The sequence below is a fragment of the Salmo salar genome, chromosome ssa23 (assembly GCF_905237065.1).
Source record: "Salmo salar chromosome ssa23, Ssal_v3.1, whole genome shotgun sequence".
In the NCBI taxonomy this organism is placed as follows: domain Eukaryota; kingdom Metazoa; phylum Chordata; class Actinopteri; order Salmoniformes; family Salmonidae; genus Salmo; species Salmo salar.
Window position 1 is genome coordinate 32,525,205 of NC_059464.1, and position 22,313 is coordinate 32,547,517.

Consider the following 22,313-nt stretch of genomic DNA (forward strand, 5'->3'; position numbering starts at 1 on the left):
GGCTTTCCAATTCAGTACTGGTACATGAGAGTGTATGTGGAAGGCTGTTGTGAGTGAGATCGTTTATTGTTCAGTTTAAAGTGCTATGTATTTTCCCCTAAGTGTCTATGGCATGAGTTTGTGGATTACGACTAATATGTTTTATCCAGCTGAGTGACTTCCTGTGTCACTTCAGAGGGAAACTGCATCATCTGTAATATATTTTATATTTCATACTCTGAGAGCCAACCTGATCAGGTTGGGTAACCATAGTACCTTTATAATTACTTTGATTTTTCTTTACGGTTCCCTTTAGGCTTCATAATAAAGACAAAACCACTCTCCTCTTAAAAGGGAAAGGGGATACCTAGTCAGTTGCACAAATGAATGCATTCAACTGAAATGTGTGTCCAACATTTAACCCAACCTCTGAATCAGAGAGGTGCGAGGGGCTGCCTTAATCGACGTCCACGCCATCGTCGCCCGGGGAGCAGTTCTTGTTGGGGGTTAACTGCTTTGCTCAAGGGCAGAACGGCAGATATTTCCACCTTGCCTGCTATTACAATGTTGGAATGCGTTGCACAGGTAGCAGTGAAATACAGATCTTACTGAAAGTAGATCAATATCTCTGTGAGCTCAGTTAAGCTTAGAAGTTTGACGGACAAAAGAGTGGCGTATAGACTTTAGAGAGATTGACTGTAGCTCCGATAAGTGGTCTTTTCCTACACTAAACGGTTGGCTGAGCTTGATAAGGCTAATGGATAAGCAATAGACATATTTCTATACGGTCTTGGCTGGCTCCTTGTCACAGAACTACTTCAGCGTTCTCATGACAACTATTCTCACCAGAGCGTTTGATTGGACTTTCTCTTCTGGAGATGTCTTTGCATGGACTATTATACTGAACTTCCACATTGCTTCTGAGAGTTTGAATCCCCCAGCATTTGCCCGAGCAAAAGGAAAGGGATTACTTTCAATTTACATACCACTCCCTCTCTGGTAGACCTCTTCCTCAATGAGGTTAAAATGCAGTATTGGATTGCCTGAAATACTAGCCTGCCATTCTTCATAGCAGTTTGAGAAACGTGCATGAGCAACTAGTTACTGTAAATTTCCTCATGTTACTGACTCTCTATTTGACTCCTCCACTCATAGTTCTCAATTTACTGACAGAAGCTAAAGGAAGAACCATCCGTAACCCTCACAGATGCTCAATGACTCCTGTTAACTGTGCTTAATTGCCCTTGTTGATTTGCTTGCAGTGAAAGCTATAGACTCAATGACGGAGAGTCCGAGATACTCTTAATGGACGCGGCGATGAGAACGACACCGAGCGCCTGTGGGTCCCATCCGATTACATAATCTGTTACGTGTCACTGAACTGTCCTTGGCACCAATTAGAACCCAGAGAATGCAAAGAGGGTGCTCTGTGGTGTTCTGGCATTCCAGAATCCCAACTTCATTAGCTCAACATGGATATGTTTGCAAACAAGGACTCTTCTTGTGACCCCGTGTGTTCTCTCTCTGCCTGCAGACACTAGACACTGACCTTTAGAGGGAACAGTCACAGTCACGCTGACTGCACAGGAGATGGTGTGTGTTTGAGTGGTGTGTGTGCGTGTGTTGTCGTGTCTCTGACTTGTCATTAAATGGGAAGACTGTTATTTTATCATATCAATTCTCTATATGTAATTATTATTACGTGATTAAACTAATCATGTAAAGTTTAATTAACTAGGAAGTCGGGGCACGGGGGGAAATGTTTATAGAGTCTATTTCCTGAATCGACTCTAAAGATATTTTCATATCTTATCAAGTACAGTCTCCTATTAATGAATTATTACCTCATCAGTTCTCATTCCAAACATCGTCAAATTATTGGTTATCTGCATGGACCCAGCCTTTACTTATGAATCATCCATACACAAATTGCCTAAATTATTTATTTACTAACTAATTAAACAATTACAGAATATACTAATGCAATTACAGAATATACTAATGCAGTAAATACCGTCCCTAGTGGACTAAACAAAAACAGTTTGGTTATAACACGATGGATTCAGAGAGAAGAGAAGGGGGTTTTGGTAGGAAGACTAAGGAACATGGGTCTCTATCGGACCTGGGAAGCTATTCTCACATAAATACATATGCCACCAACAATCGCTCAGTTGGAAAAGCAATGCATTGTATTTACGTGAAGCTGGCTTCGATAGTTGAGCTGGTGTTGTGAGGCTCTGGTTTGTCCAGTCAATGTCCCCCTCGTCCTTTGTGGAATCTACCGGGTCATCGTGTGAGAGGTTCACATGGTCTGAGAGGTCATCTCACTCTAGAGATGCTTCCTCGTCGGTCATTGTTTTCGTACTAAATTTGCGCATATGGTCAGCTGCAGTCTGAAATACAGCGGAAGTCGAAAGTTTACATACATTTAGGTTGGAGTCATTAAAACTCGTTTTTCAACCACTCCACAAATTTCTTGATAACAAACTATAGTTTTGGCAAGTCGGTTAGAACATCTACTTTGTGCATGACACAAGTAATCTTTCCAACAATTGTTTACAGACAGATTACTTCACTTATAATTCACTGTATCACAATTCTGGTGGGTCAGAAGTTTACATACACTAAGTTGACTGTGCCTTTAAACAGCTTGGAAAATTCCAGAAAATGATGTCATGGCTTTAGAAACTTCTGATAGGCTAATTGACATCATTTGAGTCAATTGGAGGTGTACCTATGGATGTATTTCAAGGCCTACCTTCAAACTCAGTGCCTCTTTGCTTGACATCATGGGAAAATCAAAAGAAATCAGCCAAGACCTCAGAAAAAAATGGTAGACCTCCACAAGTCTGGTTCATCCTTGGGAGCAATTTCCAAACACCTGAAGGTACCACGTTCATCTGTACAAACAATTGTACGCGAGTATAAACACCATGGGACCACGCAGCCATCATAGAGCTCAGGAAGGAGACGTGTTCTGTCTCCTAGAGATGAACGTACTTTGTTGCGAAAAGTGCAAATCAATCTCAGAACAACAGCAAAGGACCTTGTGAAGATGCTGGAGGAAACAGGTACAAAGCATACTTCCAAAGTTGTGGCAAAATGGCTTAAGGACAACAACGTCAAGGTATTGGAGTGGCCATCACAAAGCCCTGACCTCAATCCCATAGAAAATTTGTGGGCAGAACTGAAAAAGTGTGTGTGAGTAAAGAGGCCTAAAAACCTGACTCAGTTACACCAGCTCTTGTCAGGAGGAATGGGCCAAAATTCACCCAACTTATTGTGGGAAGCTTGTGGAAGGCCACCCAAAACATTTGACCCAAGTTAAACGATTTGAAGGCAATGCAATCAAATACTAATTGAGTGTATGTAAAATAAATAAATAAATACAATCTGAAATCATTGTCTCTACTATTAATCTGACATTTCACATTCTTAAAATAAAGTGGTGATCCTAACTGACCTAAGACAGGGAATTTCTACTAGGATTAAATACCAGGAGTGGAAAAACTGAGTTTAAATGTATTTGGCTAAGGTGAATGTCAACTTCTGACTTCAACTGTATGCTAGTTTAGTATGCACTTCTTCTTTAGGTGATAAATAGTTCAGAGTTCATACCATTTCACATGTGGAGCAAGCTCTCAAGTTTCCTGCCCGGTAGAGTTGAAATTAGTCCTTTTCAACGTGGAGGACAAGTCCTCCTGTTATTTGGAACTGAGGTGACTTTTCGTCACGGAGGATTTTATTCAAGAGTGGAAAAGGGGTTGGTTCATCATTGCCAAGCACTGTCTGTTGACTTGGGCATGGCTACTGACTTAGTTAAACTTTACATGGAGGCCAATTCTCTCATTTTAAAGGTTAACATCACATTACATCATTTCGCAAATAGTTTCATCTTTACTCATTCATTTTATACAAGAATTAGATGCAAGCCTCATAACTGAGGAACCTGTATAAACAGAGTTAGGGTAATGTGGCTGTATTGTCTTTCATGAGGTCACAAACATGAAACAAAACGGACCGGGTCGTAGCTGGCTTCTCCACCAACCGTTTACACATTCTCTAAAATAGGAATATTGTTCAATTCTCAAATTCTGGGATGTAATAGAATTTGGCGGGAGAGTTCCTTTGTTCTACTGTGACCCTCTCTCTCCCATACTGCATGGTCAGGGAGACAAGAGTCTCTGCAAGGAATTTACAATGTGGTTGTAAAGTTATAAAACTTTAGGGGGAGGGGGTTGTTCACATCTCTGCTAGCCAATTCACTGAAAGGGTTAGCATCATGACAGTGTGTGTTCATGAGAGTGTGTGCAAGTGTGAATGATTGTGCATTTGTGCATTTGCACAAGTATGAGTGTGAATGTGAGTGCGAGTGTGGACAGGACTGTTTTGTGTCTTTTTCTGTCTGTGAATATGTGTAATCAAGTGCTCTAGTGGCTTTATATGCCCCATCTCTGTCTGCATCTATTCTAATGTGATGCCAAGTGAAACAAATGTGCAATGCCCAGCCCTGGTGAAGTGATAACTCTTGACAGGGGATTGAGGCCAGCTGAGGAAGGCTGAATGTCAAGCAAGATGGCTGCTCTCACTCACTTTCACCCTCTTGCCTCCAAGCTATCTACAGTGAACAAAAATATTAACGCAACATGTAAAGTGTTGGTCCCATGTTTCTTGAGCTGAAATAAGAGGCCATACACACAAAAACATCCCTGTTAATGAGCATTTCTCCTTTGCCAAAATAATCCATCCACTTGACAGGTGTAGAATATCAAGAAGCTGATTAAACAGCATGATCATTACACAGGAAACAGCAGAGAGAGCACCGCCCCCATCCACATCGAAGGGACAGCAGTGGAGAAGGTGGAAAGTTTTAAGTTCCTCGGCGTACACATCAAAGACAAACTGAAGGCGTAACAGCGCCTCTTCAACCTCAGGAGGCTGAAGAGATTTGGCTTGTCACCCAAAACCCTGATAAACTTTTACAGATGCACAATCAAAAGCATCCTGTCGGGCTGTATCACAGCCTGGTATGGCAACTGCACCACCCTCAACTGCAAGGCTCCAGAGGGTGATGTGGTCTGCACAATACATCACCGGGGGCAAACTACTTGCCCTCCATGACACCTACAGCATCTGATGTCACAGGAAGGCCAAAAAGATCATCAAGGACAACAACCACCCGAGCCACTGCCTGTTCACACCGCTACTATCCAGAAGGCGAGGTCAGTACAGGTGCATCAAAGCTGGGACCGAGAGACTGAAAAACAGCTTCTATCTCAAGGCCATCAGACTGTTAAACAGCCATCACTAACACAGAGAGGCTGCTGCCTACATACAGACTTGAAATCATTTGCAACTTTAATAAATGGAACACTAGTCATTTTAATAATGCCACTTTAATAATGTTTACATATCTGGCATTACTCATCTCATATGTATATACTCTATTCTATACTATCTATACTATCTATTGCATCTTAACCTATGCCTCTCTGTCATTGCTCATCCATATATTTATAAGTATATATTCTTATTCCATTCCTTTACTTAGATTTGTGTGTATTAGGTATTTGTTGTGGAATTGTTAGATATTACTTGTTAGATATTGCTGCACTGTTGGAACTAGAAGCACAAGCATTTCGCTACACTCACAATAACATCTGCTAACCATGTGTATGTGACCAATACAATTTGATTTGATTTGACAGGTGCACCCTTGAGCTTGGGACAATAAAAGGCCACTCTAAAATGTGCAGTTTTGTCACAACACAATGCCACAGATGTCTCAAGTTTTGAGGGAGCGTGCAATTGGCATGCTGACTGCAGAAAACGTCCACCAGAGTTGTTGCCAGATAACTGAATGTTCATTTCTCTACTATAAGCGGCCTCCAACGTCATTTAAAAAAAGAATTGGCAGTACGTCCAACCGGCCTCACAACCCAGACCACGTGTAACCACGCCAGCCCAGGACCTCCACATCTGGCTTCTTCACCTGCGGGACCGTCTGAGACCAGCCACCTGGACAGATGATGAAACTGTGGGTTTGCACAACCAAAATATTTCTGCACAAACTGTCAGAAACCATCTCAGGGAAGCTAATCTGTGTGCTCATCATCCTCACCAGGGTCTTGACCTGACAGCAGTTCTGTGTCGTAACCGACCTCAGTGGGCAAACGCTCACCTTTGATGGCCACTGGCACGCTGGATCAGTGTGCTCTTCACAGATGAATCCCCGTTTCAAATGTACCGGGCAGATGGCAGACAGCATGTATGGCGTCGTGTGGGCGAGCGGTTTGCTGATGTCAACGTTGTGAACAGAGTGCCCCATGGTGGCGGTGGGGTTATGGTATGGGCAGCCATAAGCTACAGACAACAAACACAGTTGCTTTTTATCAATGGCAATTTGAATGCACAGAGATACCGTGAGGAGATCCTGAAACCCATTGTCGTGCCATTCATCCATTGCCATCACCTTATGTTTCAGCATGATAATGCACGGCCCCAAGTTGCAAGGAACGGTACACAATTCCTGGAAGCTGAAAATGTCCCAGTTCTTCCATGGCCTGCATACTCACCAGACATGTCACCCATTGACCATGTTTGGGATGCTCTGGATCTACACGTACGACAGCATATTCCAGTTCCCGACAATATCCATTAACATCGCAAAGCCATTGAAGAGGAGTGGGACAACATTTCACAGGCCACAATCAACAGCCTGATCAACTATGCAAAGGAGAAGTGTTGCGCTGCATGAGGCAATTGGTGGTCACACCAGATACTGACTGGTTTTCCAATCCATGCCCCTACTTTTTCTTAAGGTATCTGTGACCAACAGATGGATATCTGTTGTCCCAGTCATGTGAAATCCATAGATTAGGTCCTAATGAATTTATTTCACTTATTTCTTTATGTGAACTCTAACTCAGTAAAATCTTTGAAATTGTTGAATGTTGCGTTTGTATTTTGGTCCTGCACTGTACAGTGCACTTTGTCCCCCTGCCAGAAATCAATGGACATCCTTATGCAGTTATAAAGCTCCCGCTGTTCATCCTCAATGTCAACATTTTCTGGCTGAAGATTTACTACCTTCAATTGTTAGCCATTATTCTGCCACACATTATAAGCTATAAAACTAATTTTAGTTTTCAACTCCTCGACAGGAAATGGAAATAGAATGAAGGTATTTCAGCGTGGTTGAACAGGTACCATGTATACATAAACAATCAGAGCACTTCACAGAAATTGTGCAGGGCCAAGGATGTTTGCAAGTCATTACATTTGGTAATATATGAACACACTTTTCAAGGACAGACATTTACATTTTTGTCATTTAGCAGATGCTCTTATCCAGAGTGACTTACAGTAAGTAGTGAGTGCCTACATTTTCATTCTGGTCCCCCGTGGGAATCAAACCCACAACCCTGGCATTTCAAGTGCATGCCCTACCAACTGAGCTACACAGGACATCCAAGTCCATTGAGTTCTTTCCAAATGGATTTTCTACAATGACTTAATAGTAATCAACGGCTATAAGAGGACATTCTATTTTTTCTGTTTTTATACTGCAAGTTGCCCAGACAACTGTGCAATATATAGCTAGACACACACACCTACTATTTTCATATACTCTACTACTTCTCTTTGTCTGATGAAGATGTAGGGTTGCACTACTAGTCCGTTGTCATCCCTCCACCATGTCTGTGTTGATGTTGTGTAACGGGTAGAGGATTCATTTAAGAGTCCTACTGCCGGTGGCTGCGCCTACATGCCTCAGGTGCCACATATGCTTATTTACTGTACCACAGCCCAGTCCTCTGTTTCCCTGTCTCTGTCTCTAGACGACCCTCTGTCACTAACTACAACGCTATTCGCCTTGTCCTGCCTGCTCACACCCACATCTGGAAAGCACAGCCACCCCACTGGACAAAAACTAGTTGAATCAAAATTGTTTCCACTTCATTTCAAAGTCATCAATGTAAGGGCATTTCGTCTTTTTTTTTTACCCCACTTTTAACCTAAATCCAATGATATGATGAAATGTTTTGTTGATGTCACAGTGAATTCACGTTAGTTGACAACTCAGCCAAATGAAAATCAAAACTAGATGTTGAACTGTGCCTAGTGGGACAAGTGTCTCAACCCTCTAAATTTCCAAAGGCCCAGAGTGAAATCTGACACTCTGGAGGTAATTTACGAACGCACCCTTTAGAGCATATGAGAAAATATTTATTGCATTGAGTCATTTCGGGAAAGAATATTGCTCCAAAATGTTTTTAATAACAACAGAGAGAAGAAACCACAGTGAGGTGATAATGAAAGAGCTACGATTTAGCCGGAGGTTGGTAGTTGGTAAGATAACACAATTGGATGCACAGCCAAGAAGGTTGGTAGTTGGTAAGATAACACAATTGGGTGCACAGCCAAGAAGGTTGGTAGTTGGTAAGATAACATCATTGGATGCATAGCCAAGAAGGTTGGTAGTTGGTAAGATAACATCATTGGATGCATAGCCAAGAAGGTTGGTAGGTTGTAAGATAACATCATTGGATGCATAGCCAAGAAGGTTGGTAGTTGGTAAGATAACATCATTGGGTACACAGCCAAGAAGGTTGGTAGTTGGTAAGATAACATCATTGGATGCACAGCCAAGAAGGGTGGTAGTTGGTAAGATAACATCATTGGATGCACAGCCAAGAAGGGTGGTAGTTGGTAAGATAACATCATTGGGTGCACAGCCAAGAAGGTTGGTAGTTGGTAAGATAACATCATTGCATGCATTTTAAAAGCCACCCTGGCTTCATGGCATCATTGTGTGCAACTGGGGGAGGATATTTCACATAGCATTACGGTGATGGAGTGTGGGTCATTGGAGGGTGACATTTAACTTAATGTTCTTTTGAGCAACAACTCTGTGGCGTTAACTCAAACTGACTTTGCTTAGACGGATAGATCGTTTGGAAGTGTTTGTCAAGGACCTCACCCTATCCCGGTTTAACCTCGGAGCAATGCTGTCTGAATGCTGCCCATACAAAATGTCAGCTTACCATTTGTCACCCAACAATGAGGTACCGTTTATAGTCAGTCAACATAGTCAATGCAATATTTTGTTTGTAAAAACAATGAAGAAAATAAAGATAAGAAAATGGTTGCTGGTGAAGGGGCTGGTCTGGACCATTGTCTTGTCTATGGATCTAGTATCCATACATTATCCATATCCACCCATCTATCGTATATTGTGAATCAGCGGTGGTAGTGGTATGGGTAGATGGGGGGTCTAATGACACAGGTAAGGTTATGTCACTGTCAGTGTGTCATGACCGTGGACTGTGCCATTTTTTTATTTGTATTATTCAGCGGCTGTTTCGAGAACCCCTCACGTATACAGTAAGGGTCTTTCTATAAACTAGGGTACCAGTGAGGATTTCCTACACTGGGCAACTTGTTACAGCTGTTGATAAGTCATTGATAATTAATCAGCAAATTGTTTTAATGTCATTACATTCAGATTACAATTTCACACATAATCCAATCTAGGAAGGAATTTTCCTAATGACAGTCAAGTGATGAACAGCTGGTGTGTGCAACAACAACCCGAGTGCTGGAAAAAAGGTGTTTGCAAGTAATGTCCAGAATATTTTGGAGTCTCATTTGTTAATGATCTAATACTCCTAGAAAATGGATGTTGATAATCTGTTGTTGTCTGCTTGATTTACAGTAGGGTCTCGTTAGATTTAACAGAATAAGCATCAAGACAATAAATTCATGTTTTCACATGTTTTTGTGTGTTTTTGTGTGTTTTTGTGCGCAATTGTGTAGGATAGACTACCCAACGCTATTCCTTCTAAGTATTCTGTTTATTATGACAACGGATTACATGGCCTAGCGGGCTTCTTCACAACATCATCTGGTAATGAAATATCATGACAAATACATTTTGCTTTCTATGTTGCACCTGCAATTTGAAACAATATAAGGGGCTTGAAGTAGCCTACTTTACTTGAACTTGAATGTGGAGCTCAGAAATTCAAGTATTGGAAAAGGCCTCAATTTGGAAAAGTCCTCAATTTGGTGCTTGAAAATGCATTGTAATTACTGTAGCCAATTTAGAAGTTCTCCTGCTCCCTTATAATTATCCTTGATATCATTCTTGATCCATTTTTGTGAGAGATGTGGCCACTTTCATTTCGTTTCCAGCTGCTTCAATTGAAGGATGGTGTACCACTCTGTAGCATTAGTTGCAATACGTATGTAACATTTTGGGCAACCTGACCAAATTCACATAGACATATGAGTTATAGATCTATAAATCTATGCTTACCGTTCTTAAGTTTTGTTTTTGCGTAAACACCAGCTTAAACAGCTGAAACAACAATATTTTGGGTGTAATGGAAAATATATTTCACAGCGGTTTAGATGGTACAATGATTCTCTACACTATACTAGCTTATTTTGTCATACCCCCTTAAAATATTTAGATGCACTATTGTAAAGTGGTTGTTCCACTGGATATCATAAGGTGAATTCACCAATTTGTAAGTCGCTCTGGATAAGAGCGTCTGCTAAATGACTTAAATGTAAATGTAAATGTAATTAGGAGAACTATTAAAGTTTCAGCAACTAGGAAATGGCTGAGTGATTTCTGCATAGTGCACCTTTAAAACCACGTGTGGCTGTTATGAGGATGACAGCGTCTAATGTTGGCTTCAACTTTGCTTTCCAGAGAATTTCTTCCATTAAAAAAGGAACCTTGTTTTTGGTCAGTTTGTCATTATAAAAACAGTGATGGTGATATTCAAATGGTGAGATGAATACTACCCCTATTCAGGGCTTTGTTATGTGTGCCTGCGGCGGTCAAATAGGCTACAGAAAAATTGCAATGCATGCATCAAATCTAATTAGTCAGGCAATGTCTACATTATTTTCACGTATTTTAGAATGTAATAATATTTTGAATAACAATGCATTGGCAAGGCCCCCAGAAAATGCATTCTTCTTAAATTGGGAATTGCCTACAATTTGGGAAGGGGGGATAAAAGTTAGGCCCTATATGTCAAATAATATAAGTTGGCCCCATTATTTATAAAAAAGACCCATAAGCCCCCTCCGTTTCTTCCTTATCAAATATGCATGTTGGACAACATCACATTCTTACTCCCATCCGCTGTGTGCCATTGGGTTTCTCCATACGATACAAAGTAATCCCTGATGATTTTAATAGAAAGTCTCTATAAAGTCCCTCTATAAAGCCTTTAAACAGTACCTCTTAGTCCCTCTATAAAGCCTCTATACAGTACCTCTTAGTCCCTCTATAAAGCCTCTATACAGTACATCTTAGTCCCTCTATAAAGCCTCTATACAGTACCTCTTAGTCCCTCTATAAAGCCTCTATACAGTACATCTTAGTCCCTCTATAAAGCCTCTATACAGTACCTCTTAGTCCCTCTATAAAGCCTCTATACAGTACCTCTTAGTCCCTCTATAAAGCCTCTATACAGTACCTCTTAGTCCCTCTATAAAGCCTCTATACAGTACCTCTTAGTCCCTCTATAAAGCCTCTATACAGTACATCTTAGTCCCTCTAGAAAGCCTCTATACAGTACCTCTTAGTCCCTCTATAAAGCCTCTATACAGTACCTCTTAGTCCCTCTATAAAGCCTCTATACAGTACCTCTTAGTCCCTCTATAAAGCCTCTATACAGTACCTCTTAGTCCCTCTATAAAGCCTTTATACAGTACCTCTTAGTCCCTCTATAAAGCCTCTATACAGTACCTCTTAGTCCCTCTATAAAGCCTCTATACAGTACCTCTTAGTCCCTCTATAAAGCCTCTATACAGTACCTCTTAGTCCCTCTATAAAGCCTCTATACAGTACCTCTTAGTCCCTCTATAAAGCCTCTATACAGTACCTCTTAGTCCCTCTAGAAAGCCTCTATACATTACCTCTTAGTCCCTCTATAAAGCCTCTATACAGTACCTCTTAGTCCCTCTATAAAGCCTCTATACAGTACCTCTTAGTCCCTCTATAAAGCCTCAAAACAGTACCTCTTAGTCCCTCTATAAAGCCTCTATACAGTACCTCTTAGTCCCTCTATAAAGCCTCTATACAGTACCTCTTAGTCCCTCTATAAAGCCTCTATACAGTACCTCTTAGTCCCTCTATAAAGCCTCTATACAGTACCTCTTAGTCCATCTATAAAGCCTCTATACAGTACCTCTTAGTCCCTCTATAAAGCCTCTATACAGTACCTCTTAGTCCCTCTATAAAGCCTCTATACAGTACCTCTTAGTCCCTCTATAAAGCCTCTATACAGTACCTCTTAGTCCCTCTATAAAGCCTCTATACAGTACCTCTTAGTCCATCTATAAAGCCTGAAGAACACATGAACGTAATATGACATCCATTATAGAGAGCAGACAGCAGCCATCATCAGTCACAGTACTTTGCATATCGCCTGAGGACAAAAACACACTTACGTGTGCTATTTACCTCATTGTCCATCTCCTCCGACCTGCCCTGTCACCATAATGTCCACAGTGGTTCCCCATACCACTCCTGGCCTGCTGTCCTCCAGTGGTGGCTGTGTGTCCTTGCCTGCTGTGGAGGGCCCAAGGCCCAGGCTGGTAGTGCAGCAGTGATCCATCATAGGACTATGAGGTGGAAGGTAGAGGGGAAGTCTGGGAAATAGAGCCCATCCAGAGAATCAATCTTCATGCTGGCCTACTATGCCAGGTGCCCCCGGGCTTCCCCATGCTGGCTGGGTATTACTACTTCTGATGATGGAACCTCAGAGAGGAGAGCTGTGTTTCAGACTGAGGAGGACATGCTTATGTAAAGTGTGAGTGTTCATGGTGGTGGAGCTGAAATCGATGCGAGTCCATCACTTGCAGTGGAAACGCTGGAGAGATTAGATGATGTGCTGCCTGCTGGAGAGATTAGATGATGTGCTGCCTGCTGGAGAGATTAGATGATGTGCTGCATGCTGGAGAGATTAGATGATGTGCTGCCTGCTGGAGAGATTAGATGATGTGCTGCCTGCTGGAGGGATTAGATGATGTGCTGCCTGCTGGAGAGATTAGATGATGTGCTGCCTGCTGGAGAGATTAGATAATGTGCTGCCTGCTGGAGAGATTAGATGATGTGCTGCCTGCTGGAGAGCACTACACACACCCACACCTCTTCCTTGCTACCTCTAAGCAGTATCCATCACCCACATAGCATCATCACTCCGGCAACTTAACCTACTGTAGACACAGTCAATTCAACCCAGTGTCCCAACAACAACTGCTGACGTTTGAGAGACATATTGAGAGAAAGAACATTGTGATTGAACTACATTGATCCTATCAACATCTCTGTTATGTTCGGTTTGAGATATCGAATGAGTTGGAAATGTTTGTAAACACCTTATCATTCAACATTTTCATGGATTAGAGTCCATGAACAAACACCTCTGTTCTCCTGTGGAGAGGCTGGATGCTCTATGCATTACAATACATTATAGGGGGCTCACAAACCCATCGTGAGTAATGTGCTCGATTGTCCCCCACGATGAAATCGGGAAGGGGACTGTGGATCTGTCTCCGTCTCTGTCCGATAGTACGATAGTCACGCGATATCTCAGACAGCACTGGCATTTACAATTACACTGATTGGCTCAAGACGGGAGCTATAGTAATAAGCAGTGGAGCAAAGTACTTAAGTAAAAATATTTTAAATTACTACTTTAGTCGTTTTTTGTGGTCTCTGTACTTTACTTGACTATTTATATTTTGGACAACTTTTACTTTTACTCCACTACATTCCTAAATAAAACAATGTACTTTTTACTCCATACATTTTCCAAATGGGCACTCAATCATTCATGGGGGACGATATGTTTACGTCAGTCTTGTTTGGCAGAACTTCTGCAGCGCCCTCTTGCCCTGTCCTCTCTTAATGTCCCTCATGTTTCATCATGTGGAGGCCTCACAACACAGGCCCTCAGGTCAGCCTTTCAACTCCATAACTCTGAATTGGTATCTGTAAATAAGGACAGACATCATTTGGTAAACGGCTCCTCTCATTTACACATTTTCTTAATTTGCCATCCACTTTGTCCGCTAATAGCTGTTATGCAATCACAGGTGAACGAGGAGAAGCGGACAAATGAGGCTGAGGTGGATATAGTGTTGCAAAGATAGAGGGGTGCAACACAACCCACTCTATATTCTAAATCTGTCTCTGTTGCTAACCTGTGCTTGGAACTTTGCAGCTGAAAAGCCACACTTTGCCAGAATCTCCCTGGGTGTTTTCGGGGGCTGCTAGGTAATTCGCTCCTGCCAGAGAACTGATGAGTTCAGGGTCACTGTATCCACCCACTCCACGGTCTGTGTTTATCTGGCTGACGCTGTACTGTATAGTATGGTCTCTGTAGGAGAAATGGGAGAACTATTGTTCTTGGCTGTGTGCCCCCCATAAGTACAATGACTTAATATATTATTCATTCGTTTTTACATCGACCCATGCCTGGGGAATTGCCATATGATATTACACTCCCATTGTTCATTCAATACCTCTGCAGCTTAAATTTGATGAATTTGAAAATCACACAGGGTACATAGAAAGATATATTAACAAGACAAGTAGGCCATCATTTTATTTTGCTCAAAAGGACCTTGTATGGTCTTTCCAGGAAGAGGCTGTAACATTTAAAGGGCAATTAGATTGCGTTGTGTGGCAATCTGGCAAAATAAATCCTTGAAATCGATAGCATTTGCATTTCCTAAATATGCCTCGCATGCATTTCCTGTGTCTCTTCAAAGCTGTACTGTACGAGCACATTTATGCCTTTAAACTGATCAGAAGACATTATTATCAGCTAGTTTTAGGCTCTGACAGGTTGACTAATGGGTATACTTATTCCTATGTCTCAAGATCAATTTAAATCAGAGCGTGTAGATCTTAGGAACATGAAAAGAAGGATTAAATCATCCGTGGGAGTTGAAAATCCTCAGACATTTTCTGTTTCCTTTCAAGTGTCACTGGTCCTCTCTGATCACACCCTGTGTTGTGTGTGTGAAGGTGTGAGGGGTTTGGGTGTGTGCATACAATATTGTGTCAGAGGGGAGGAGACTATAACACAGTGTTAGAGTTCTCAGAATTCTTACTAATAACCCCCCACAGGAAATTACATTAATCTGAGACTTTAGCAGCATTTCTGTCTAATTGATTCATACATTTATGGCACACTGTGTTGAGTGCATATTTCATGAGGCGTTGCTATGTTTAACCATTCTAGGGCATGCTCCTCTGTTCATGATTTCACTGCGTTCATTTATGGCCTGTAGTAAGTAGAGTATCTGTGTGCTCGGGTGACACACAGAACACATGGCTTGGGGACTTCCTCATGCATGAACTAATGGGAGTGACAGGTCTCATGGGGTTTTAATACATTTACTCCTCCGTAAGCCCACCATTTAATGAATATGACGTTATGGAACATGTTAATCCTGGGATGTTTCATGTCAAAGGTATAAACTGGAGAAAATGATGGATTGAGGAAGGGATTAACGCTCTGATGCAGGTGGTCATTATCCTGTGGAGTGGTCTGTTATATGAGATCCAGGCAGAGTTCTTTCAAGCTTCAGAGAGACAATATGGAGATGTAATGGAAGTATTATAGTGCTGTGCGCTGGGTCGTAGCCTTGTGTGATGGGTGACCTTGCCTGAGAGCTACACTAAAGAGTCATTTGAACACAATGACACTCGCACCCGGATTGAACACTAGATTTTCTGCCCAGCGGTATTGGCTGATGTTGGAGCATGGAGGCATGACAAACAGGGTATGAGTCAGTTAGACAGAGTCTTGGTGTGATCTTTAGATCACACCATTGTTTCTGACCTATTCATGATGAGTAAATTAACTTTTCACTCATTATCTTCTGGGGTCGTTCCTCTAAACAGAATAATAATTTACTGGAAACTCAGGCCGGGTTTCCCATGGTGTGTAACCCTCTGAGACTTGACTCAGAGCACTAGCTGTAATTGTACTTCAGTGCGAAGTTAATTAAAACCAGTAATTGTAATTCTACTAATTTACAGTGTTTGATCTCAACTGTTGGAGGGAATATACATGCACTGATTTGTCTTTGTTTGTTTCATTCTCTCTCTTGGTCTCTGTGGACAGGTGTCTGGTGCAGTGATCCAGCCCCAGCGGTGCAAAGGTAGAGAGGGGGCATGGCAGCCGTTCCAGGCCTGGGGTGGCCTGGCCTGCTACTGTTGCTGCTGACTACTGTGGCCTCCACTCAGACTCAAGGCTGTCCCCAGCGCTGTGAGTGCATGGCCAAGCTCAAGTCTGTGGCATGCCAGGGCAAGCGCCTGTCTGCCTTCCCCGACGGCATCTCCTCGGACACACGTCTGCTGGACCTGAGTGGGAACAGGCTTCGCTGGGTGGAGCATGGCGACCTCCTCTCCTTCCCTCGGCTGGAGGAGCTGGACCTGAGTGAGAACATCATCACCGTCCTGGAGCCCAACGCTTTCTCCAGCCTGCAGAGCCTGAGGGTGCTGTCGCTGAGGGGGAATCAGCTCAAACTGGTCCCCATGGGCGCCTTCTCACGCCTCACCAACCTCACCACACTGGACCTGAGCGGGAACAAGATTGTCATCCTGTTGGACTTCACCTTCCAGGACCTGAAAAGCCTGAGGAACCTGGAGGTTGGTGACAATGACCTGGTCTACATCTCCAACAAGGCCTTCCTGGGCCTGGTGGGTCTGAGGCAGCTCACCATTGAGAGGTGTAACCTGACCTCCATCTCCAGCCAGTCTCTGTCCTATCTCCGCAGCCTGGTCACTCTGCGCCTGCGCTACCTCAGCATCTCCTCCCTGGAGGACCAGAACTTCCGTAAACTGGGCGGGCTGCGGGGGCTGGAGATCGACCACTGGCCTTTCCTGGAGCACATCTCCCCCCACAGCCTCCAGGGCCTTAACCTGTCCTGGCTGTCCATCACCAACACCAACATCACTTCCGTGCCCACGGCTGCCCTGCGCAGCCTGCCCCACCTCATCAGCCTCAATCTCTCATACAACCCCATCTCCGTGCTGGAGTCCTGGGCCCTGAGGGACTTGGTCCATCTGAAGGAGCTGCACCTGGTCAACACCAACCTGATGACGGTACAGCCGTACGCCCTCGGCGGCCTTCGGCAGATCCGCCTGCTCAACTTGTCCACTAACGCCCTGGTAACCCTGGAGGAGGGCGCCTTCCAGTCTGTCAATACCCTGGAGACGCTGCGTGTGGATGGGAACCCTCTGTCCTGCGACTGCCGCCTGCTCTGGATCCTCCAGCGCAGGAAGACCCTCAACTTTGAAGGGAAGTCCCCAGTGTGTGCGGGTCCCATGGAGGTGCAGGGCAGGGCCCTCAGCGCGTTCTCAGACTCTGCCCTGTTCGACCACTTTACCTGCCAGAAGCCCAAGATACGCAACAGGAAGCTGCAGCCAGTGACTGCCAGGGAGGGCCAGGTAGTGTCTTTTGTGTGCCGGGCGGAGGGTGAGCCCACACCTATCATCTTCTGGGTATCTCCCCAGCGCCGCCGGATCACTACCAAGAGTACTGGACGTGTCACCGTCCTACCCGAGGGAACGCTGGAGATCCGCTACGCCCAGCTGACCGATACCGGCACCTACATCTGCATTGCCAGCAATGCTGGGGGCAATGCCACCTACTTTGCCACGCTGACCGTGAGCGCACTGCCTCTAGACGCTGCGCTCATGGCCAACCGAACATACTACACAGGTGACCTCAACGAGACCAATCTGAACGACACCAAGGTCTTCCTCAAGTTCACCTTGGACCTCAAGACAATTCTGATATCCACAGCCATGGGGTGTTGCTTGTTCCTTGGCGTGGTGGTTTTCTGTTTCCTGATGCTGTTTGCATGGAGCCAGGGCCGGGGACAGCACAAGAATAACTTCTCAGTTGAGTACTCTTTCAGAAAGGTGGACGGCCCTGCAGCCAGTGGCGGACAAGGAGGGGCCCGCAAGTTCAACATGAAGATGATTTGAGTCAGACAGGTCACTCTGTTTACTAGTAGACTCAGATGGTGACACAATAATAACTTTGGACTTTATGATTCGGTTCCCTTGTTGGTTCAGAAATCAACACATTAGGTGATCTAAGACAATGTACTAAAACTTTGTTTTGTATTTGTAAATGTCTGTATCAACAAAAAGTAAATAGGTAAATGGATTTGGTACAGACACATTTTTTCTCATTGCTATTTGTGTATTGTGGTTTATCTTGTGCAGAGGAGTCTGGATGATAGTTAAAGATGTCACTAAATCCTATTGACTGTTAAGATTCAAAACACAACACCCCTGCACAGCTCCATCTGTCTCTCTGCAGTGCACCCTCCCCTTTTAAGAACCTTAAAAGGGGAGGGTGACCTGGGGCTCTGAGGTATGGGTACGCATGGGAAAAGAATGACCTTTATATTAAAGCATTGCATGAATTATCACCGCTTTTGCTTATTGGCATAGAGCAGTATAGTAGAGGCGCTTGTAGAAGTCGCACACATGGAGCAAACATTTGTAGCCTGGGGTCCGGGAAAAATGTGGCCTTTTATATTTCATGCAATTCCACATCATTTTAGATGACTGGAGACTAGCAGAATCTTTTTTATACCTCACAAATGATTAAATTGTCAGGCTACTTTGACACTGACAAACTGAGAATCTGATATCAATAAAAACGACCTTGTCTTGAATCCATCAATAGCCTAGGTGTGTGGAGACGCATATTGTACAATATGAGGAGGAAATGATAGTCCTAAAAAGGTTTCCAGTTTCACTGACTCACCTAATGATGAGCAGCTCACTCATGGAGATGGCTGATGCGCTCGTGCCAAAAGCTTGTCGCTCTCTTGTTTTACTTTGTAAGACAATGCTGTTCGCTCAATAGGCCTATTTGGAAGTTGATAACTTGGTAGCCTACAATCAGATTAGTATTGTCTTTTCGGCAGGATCCATTTGATTTCCAACCTGTGTTTTCTCACGATTGCATTTTAAATATTGCGAAAGGCCTGTTTTGGCTGCATGCTGTTCACTGACAGATTTGCCTCGCGTTCCTGACTGTCAGCATGCCTTGTGATTGGGCTACACACAATCCACAGCAAGGCTATTTAAAAAATAAAAAAAATATTGATTGGCTGTGGCTAAATTATAGTCCAACTCCTGATGTAGTATTCAGAATTATGTAATTTCTTTCTGAACACGGAAGTAATTCTATTACTTTGGAAAATGTATTTGAATTCATCATGGGTGCTGTGGCACCTTCAGCACCCCTCCTGCACCTATGATTTTATAAGGAAATAAATGATGAAGTGCAACTCTGGAGAGAGGAGAGTTGCAGGCTCATGTCTATCAGAACAGAGAGAGGGAGAGGGAGAGCGATGATAGAAAGTGAATCTCATTCTAGTTATGTGAGTGATAGAGGCTGTCTTTCTCTCACTGCAGTTATGGCCATGCGTTGGTGTATAAAGGTTACAGTGTTGCGCAAACCATAAACCCCCGCTGGCCAACACAAATCAATTCTTAGAATATTAGGCACGTTTTAACAGTACGTTTTTCAGGGTGCCGCCAGGAGAATTACAAAGGAGAACTTGAATTAATTCTGATAGGTTTTATTAGGATTTTTACATTTCAAACAGTGAAAATGATTTGTCATGCCATGAGAGGTACCGGATCCTGACAAATGGGTTCTGGAAAGAAGCAGTCAAAAACTGAGAGGTGCCGGCTCACTCAAATGAAGCCTTGCTTAACAGTATTGTATCCTGTACACTCCCAAGCTATAACCATACAGAATGACTCCAAATGCAAACTACATTACAGGAGACTTCCAACCTCATCTGTCATTCAACAACATTAAATGCTGCTACACATTTTACTAGTTTCATTTTTCAAATGGATTTGTTACGCAAAGTACCCTAAATGACACAGTGAAAAATATTTAAACCTGGTGTACAGGTGAGTAATCACAAACAAAACCAGACACAACTTCCTATGGGATCAGATACCCTCGTGGTGGTGTATTTAGCAATAGTGACATGCCCTCAGCCTGCACCCCATCTGAAAATGTATACAAAACGTTTTGTGTATGTATATTGTTGTTGTTGTTGTTGGGTGTTCAGATTCGTTGTCTAATTTTCTAAATTACTTGCTATATAACCTTTGTTAATTCGTCATTGTCTGATTGCAACTCAATATTAGGCATGTGTTCTTAATGTTTTGTACCCCCAGTGCATTTTGTAATCTTTAAAAGCTATTGTGGTTGTTCATAATGTGTTGTAAGTCAGATTTTATGTGGATAATTCTAAGTATAATTTCCTAACTGGTAATACCCAGTAATTTAATTATTATCAGACACAGATTGCATGGCACAGAGATTTGAACTTTCTGTGCTTTCTAAACAACTTATAAAGGGCAAGCGTGCAGTGTATTTGATCAGTTTCCTCTTTTAGGTTTAGGAAAGCAGTGGGAAGCCTGGTGACCAGCAGTGACAGTGTTTCTCATCAGGACCCAAGTCTCAGAGATATGCAGGAAAATGCTAATGTGACAGAGACCTTGGATGCTGGAAGAGAGGTCACAATGGAATGGAGCCAGGCTGTGCTAGAGGGCCTTCCGTGCCCAATCACAAGGGCTGACATCATTTGCTTTCTGCAGATGAATTAGAATAGGATCAGAAATGATGTGAAGATTACACTGTTCCTTGAATATCTGTAAAATGTGTATTTGATTATGATAGCAGTATTTTGTATATTTTAGAAGAGCAGTTATTGCTAAGTTTTTTGAACCAGTAATAGGTTTAATCATCCAGGTTCCTAGCACATACTGTAGTCAACATCCGTATTAGCACTGTGCAGCCGCCTAACACATAATCAATATTCTCTATCCACACTACAGGAGAAAATTCGTATTGGGATTTAGGGTGCTAACGTAGCGCGGAATGTGTGAAACTTACTTCTCAGCCTGAAGTGTCCCGATTTGCGCCAGCGAATAACTAGCATTTTGCACGGCGCTGACCTTTCAGGAGGGTGGTCACGTGTGCTAGCAAGGCAGAGGTCCTGAGTTTGCGCCAGGTATGGACCAAATCGTGAGAAAGTGGTACTTGCTAAGCAAGCAGCGTGACATCCTTTACACGCTCATTTCTGATCCGTCATCAGGCTGATTTAAAGTTAATATCAACATCTGCCTGTCTATCTGTGGTTTGGCACTACAGTGAGGGAAAAAAGTATTTGATCCCCTGCTGATTTTGTTCGTTTGCCCACTGACAAGGAAATTATCAGTCTATAATTTTAATGGTAGGTTTATTTGAACAGTGAGAGACAGAATAACAACCACAAAATCCAGAAAAACGCATGTCAAAAATGTTATAAATTGATTTGCATTTTAATGAGGGAAATAAGTATTTGACACCCTCTCAATCAGAAATGTATTTGGCTCCCAGGTGTCTTTTGTAAAGGTAACGAGCTGAGACTAGGAGCACACTCTTAAAGGGAGTGCTTCTAATCTCAGCTTGTTACCTGTATAAAAGACACCTGTCCACAGAAGCAATCAATCAATCCGATTCCAAACTCTCCACCGTGGCCAAGACCAAAGAGCTCTCCAAGGATGTCAGGGACAAGATTGTAGACCTACACAAGGCTGGAATGGGCTTCAAGACCATCGCCAAGCAGCTTGGTGAGAAGGTGACAACAGTTGATGCGATTATTCGCAAATGGAAGAAACACAAAAGAACTGTCAATCTCCCTTGGCCTGTGGCTCCATGCAAGATCTCACCTCGTGGAGTTGCAATGATCATGAGAATGGTGAGGAATCAGCCCAGAACTACACGGGAGGATCTTGTCAATGATCTCAAGGCAGCTGGGACCATAGTCACCAAGAAAACAATTAGTAACACACTACGCCATGAAGGACTGAAATCCTGCAGCGCCCGCAAGGTCCCCCTACTCAAGAAAGCACATATACATGCCCTTCTGAAGTTTGCCAATGAACATCTGAATGATTCAGAGGACAACTGGGTGAAAGTGTTGTGGTCAGATGAGACCAAAATGGAGCTCTTTGGCATCAACTCAACTCGCCGTGTTTGGAGGAGGAGGAATGCTGCCTATGACCCCAAGAACACCATCCCCATCGTCAAACATGGAGGTGGAAACATTATGCTTTGGGGGTGTTTTTCTGCTAAGGGGACAGGACAACTTCACCGCATCAAAGGGACGATGGACGGGGCCATGTACCATCAAATCTTGGGTGAGAACCTCCTTCCCTCAGCCAGGGCATTGAAAATGGGTCGTGGATGGGT

The 22,313-nt window shown here is 43.2% G+C and overlaps 1 protein-coding gene across 1 annotated transcript in view; it reads left to right on the forward strand.

Moving 5' to 3' along the window:
- The window catches only part of LOC106584427 (leucine-rich repeat and immunoglobulin-like domain-containing nogo receptor-interacting protein 3), a 40,129-nt gene extending 18,851 nt beyond the window's left edge, over positions 1–21,278 (forward strand). Inside the window, exon 2 of the mRNA XM_014169750.2 lies at positions 16,149–21,278. Within this exon, the coding sequence (XP_014025225.1) occupies positions 16,199–18,019 (1,821 nt within the window). The 5' untranslated portion in view covers positions 16,149–16,198 and the 3' untranslated portion in view covers positions 18,020–21,278. The remainder of the gene's footprint in view (positions 1–16,148) is intronic.
- Positions 21,279–22,313: the final 1,035 nt, after the last annotated feature.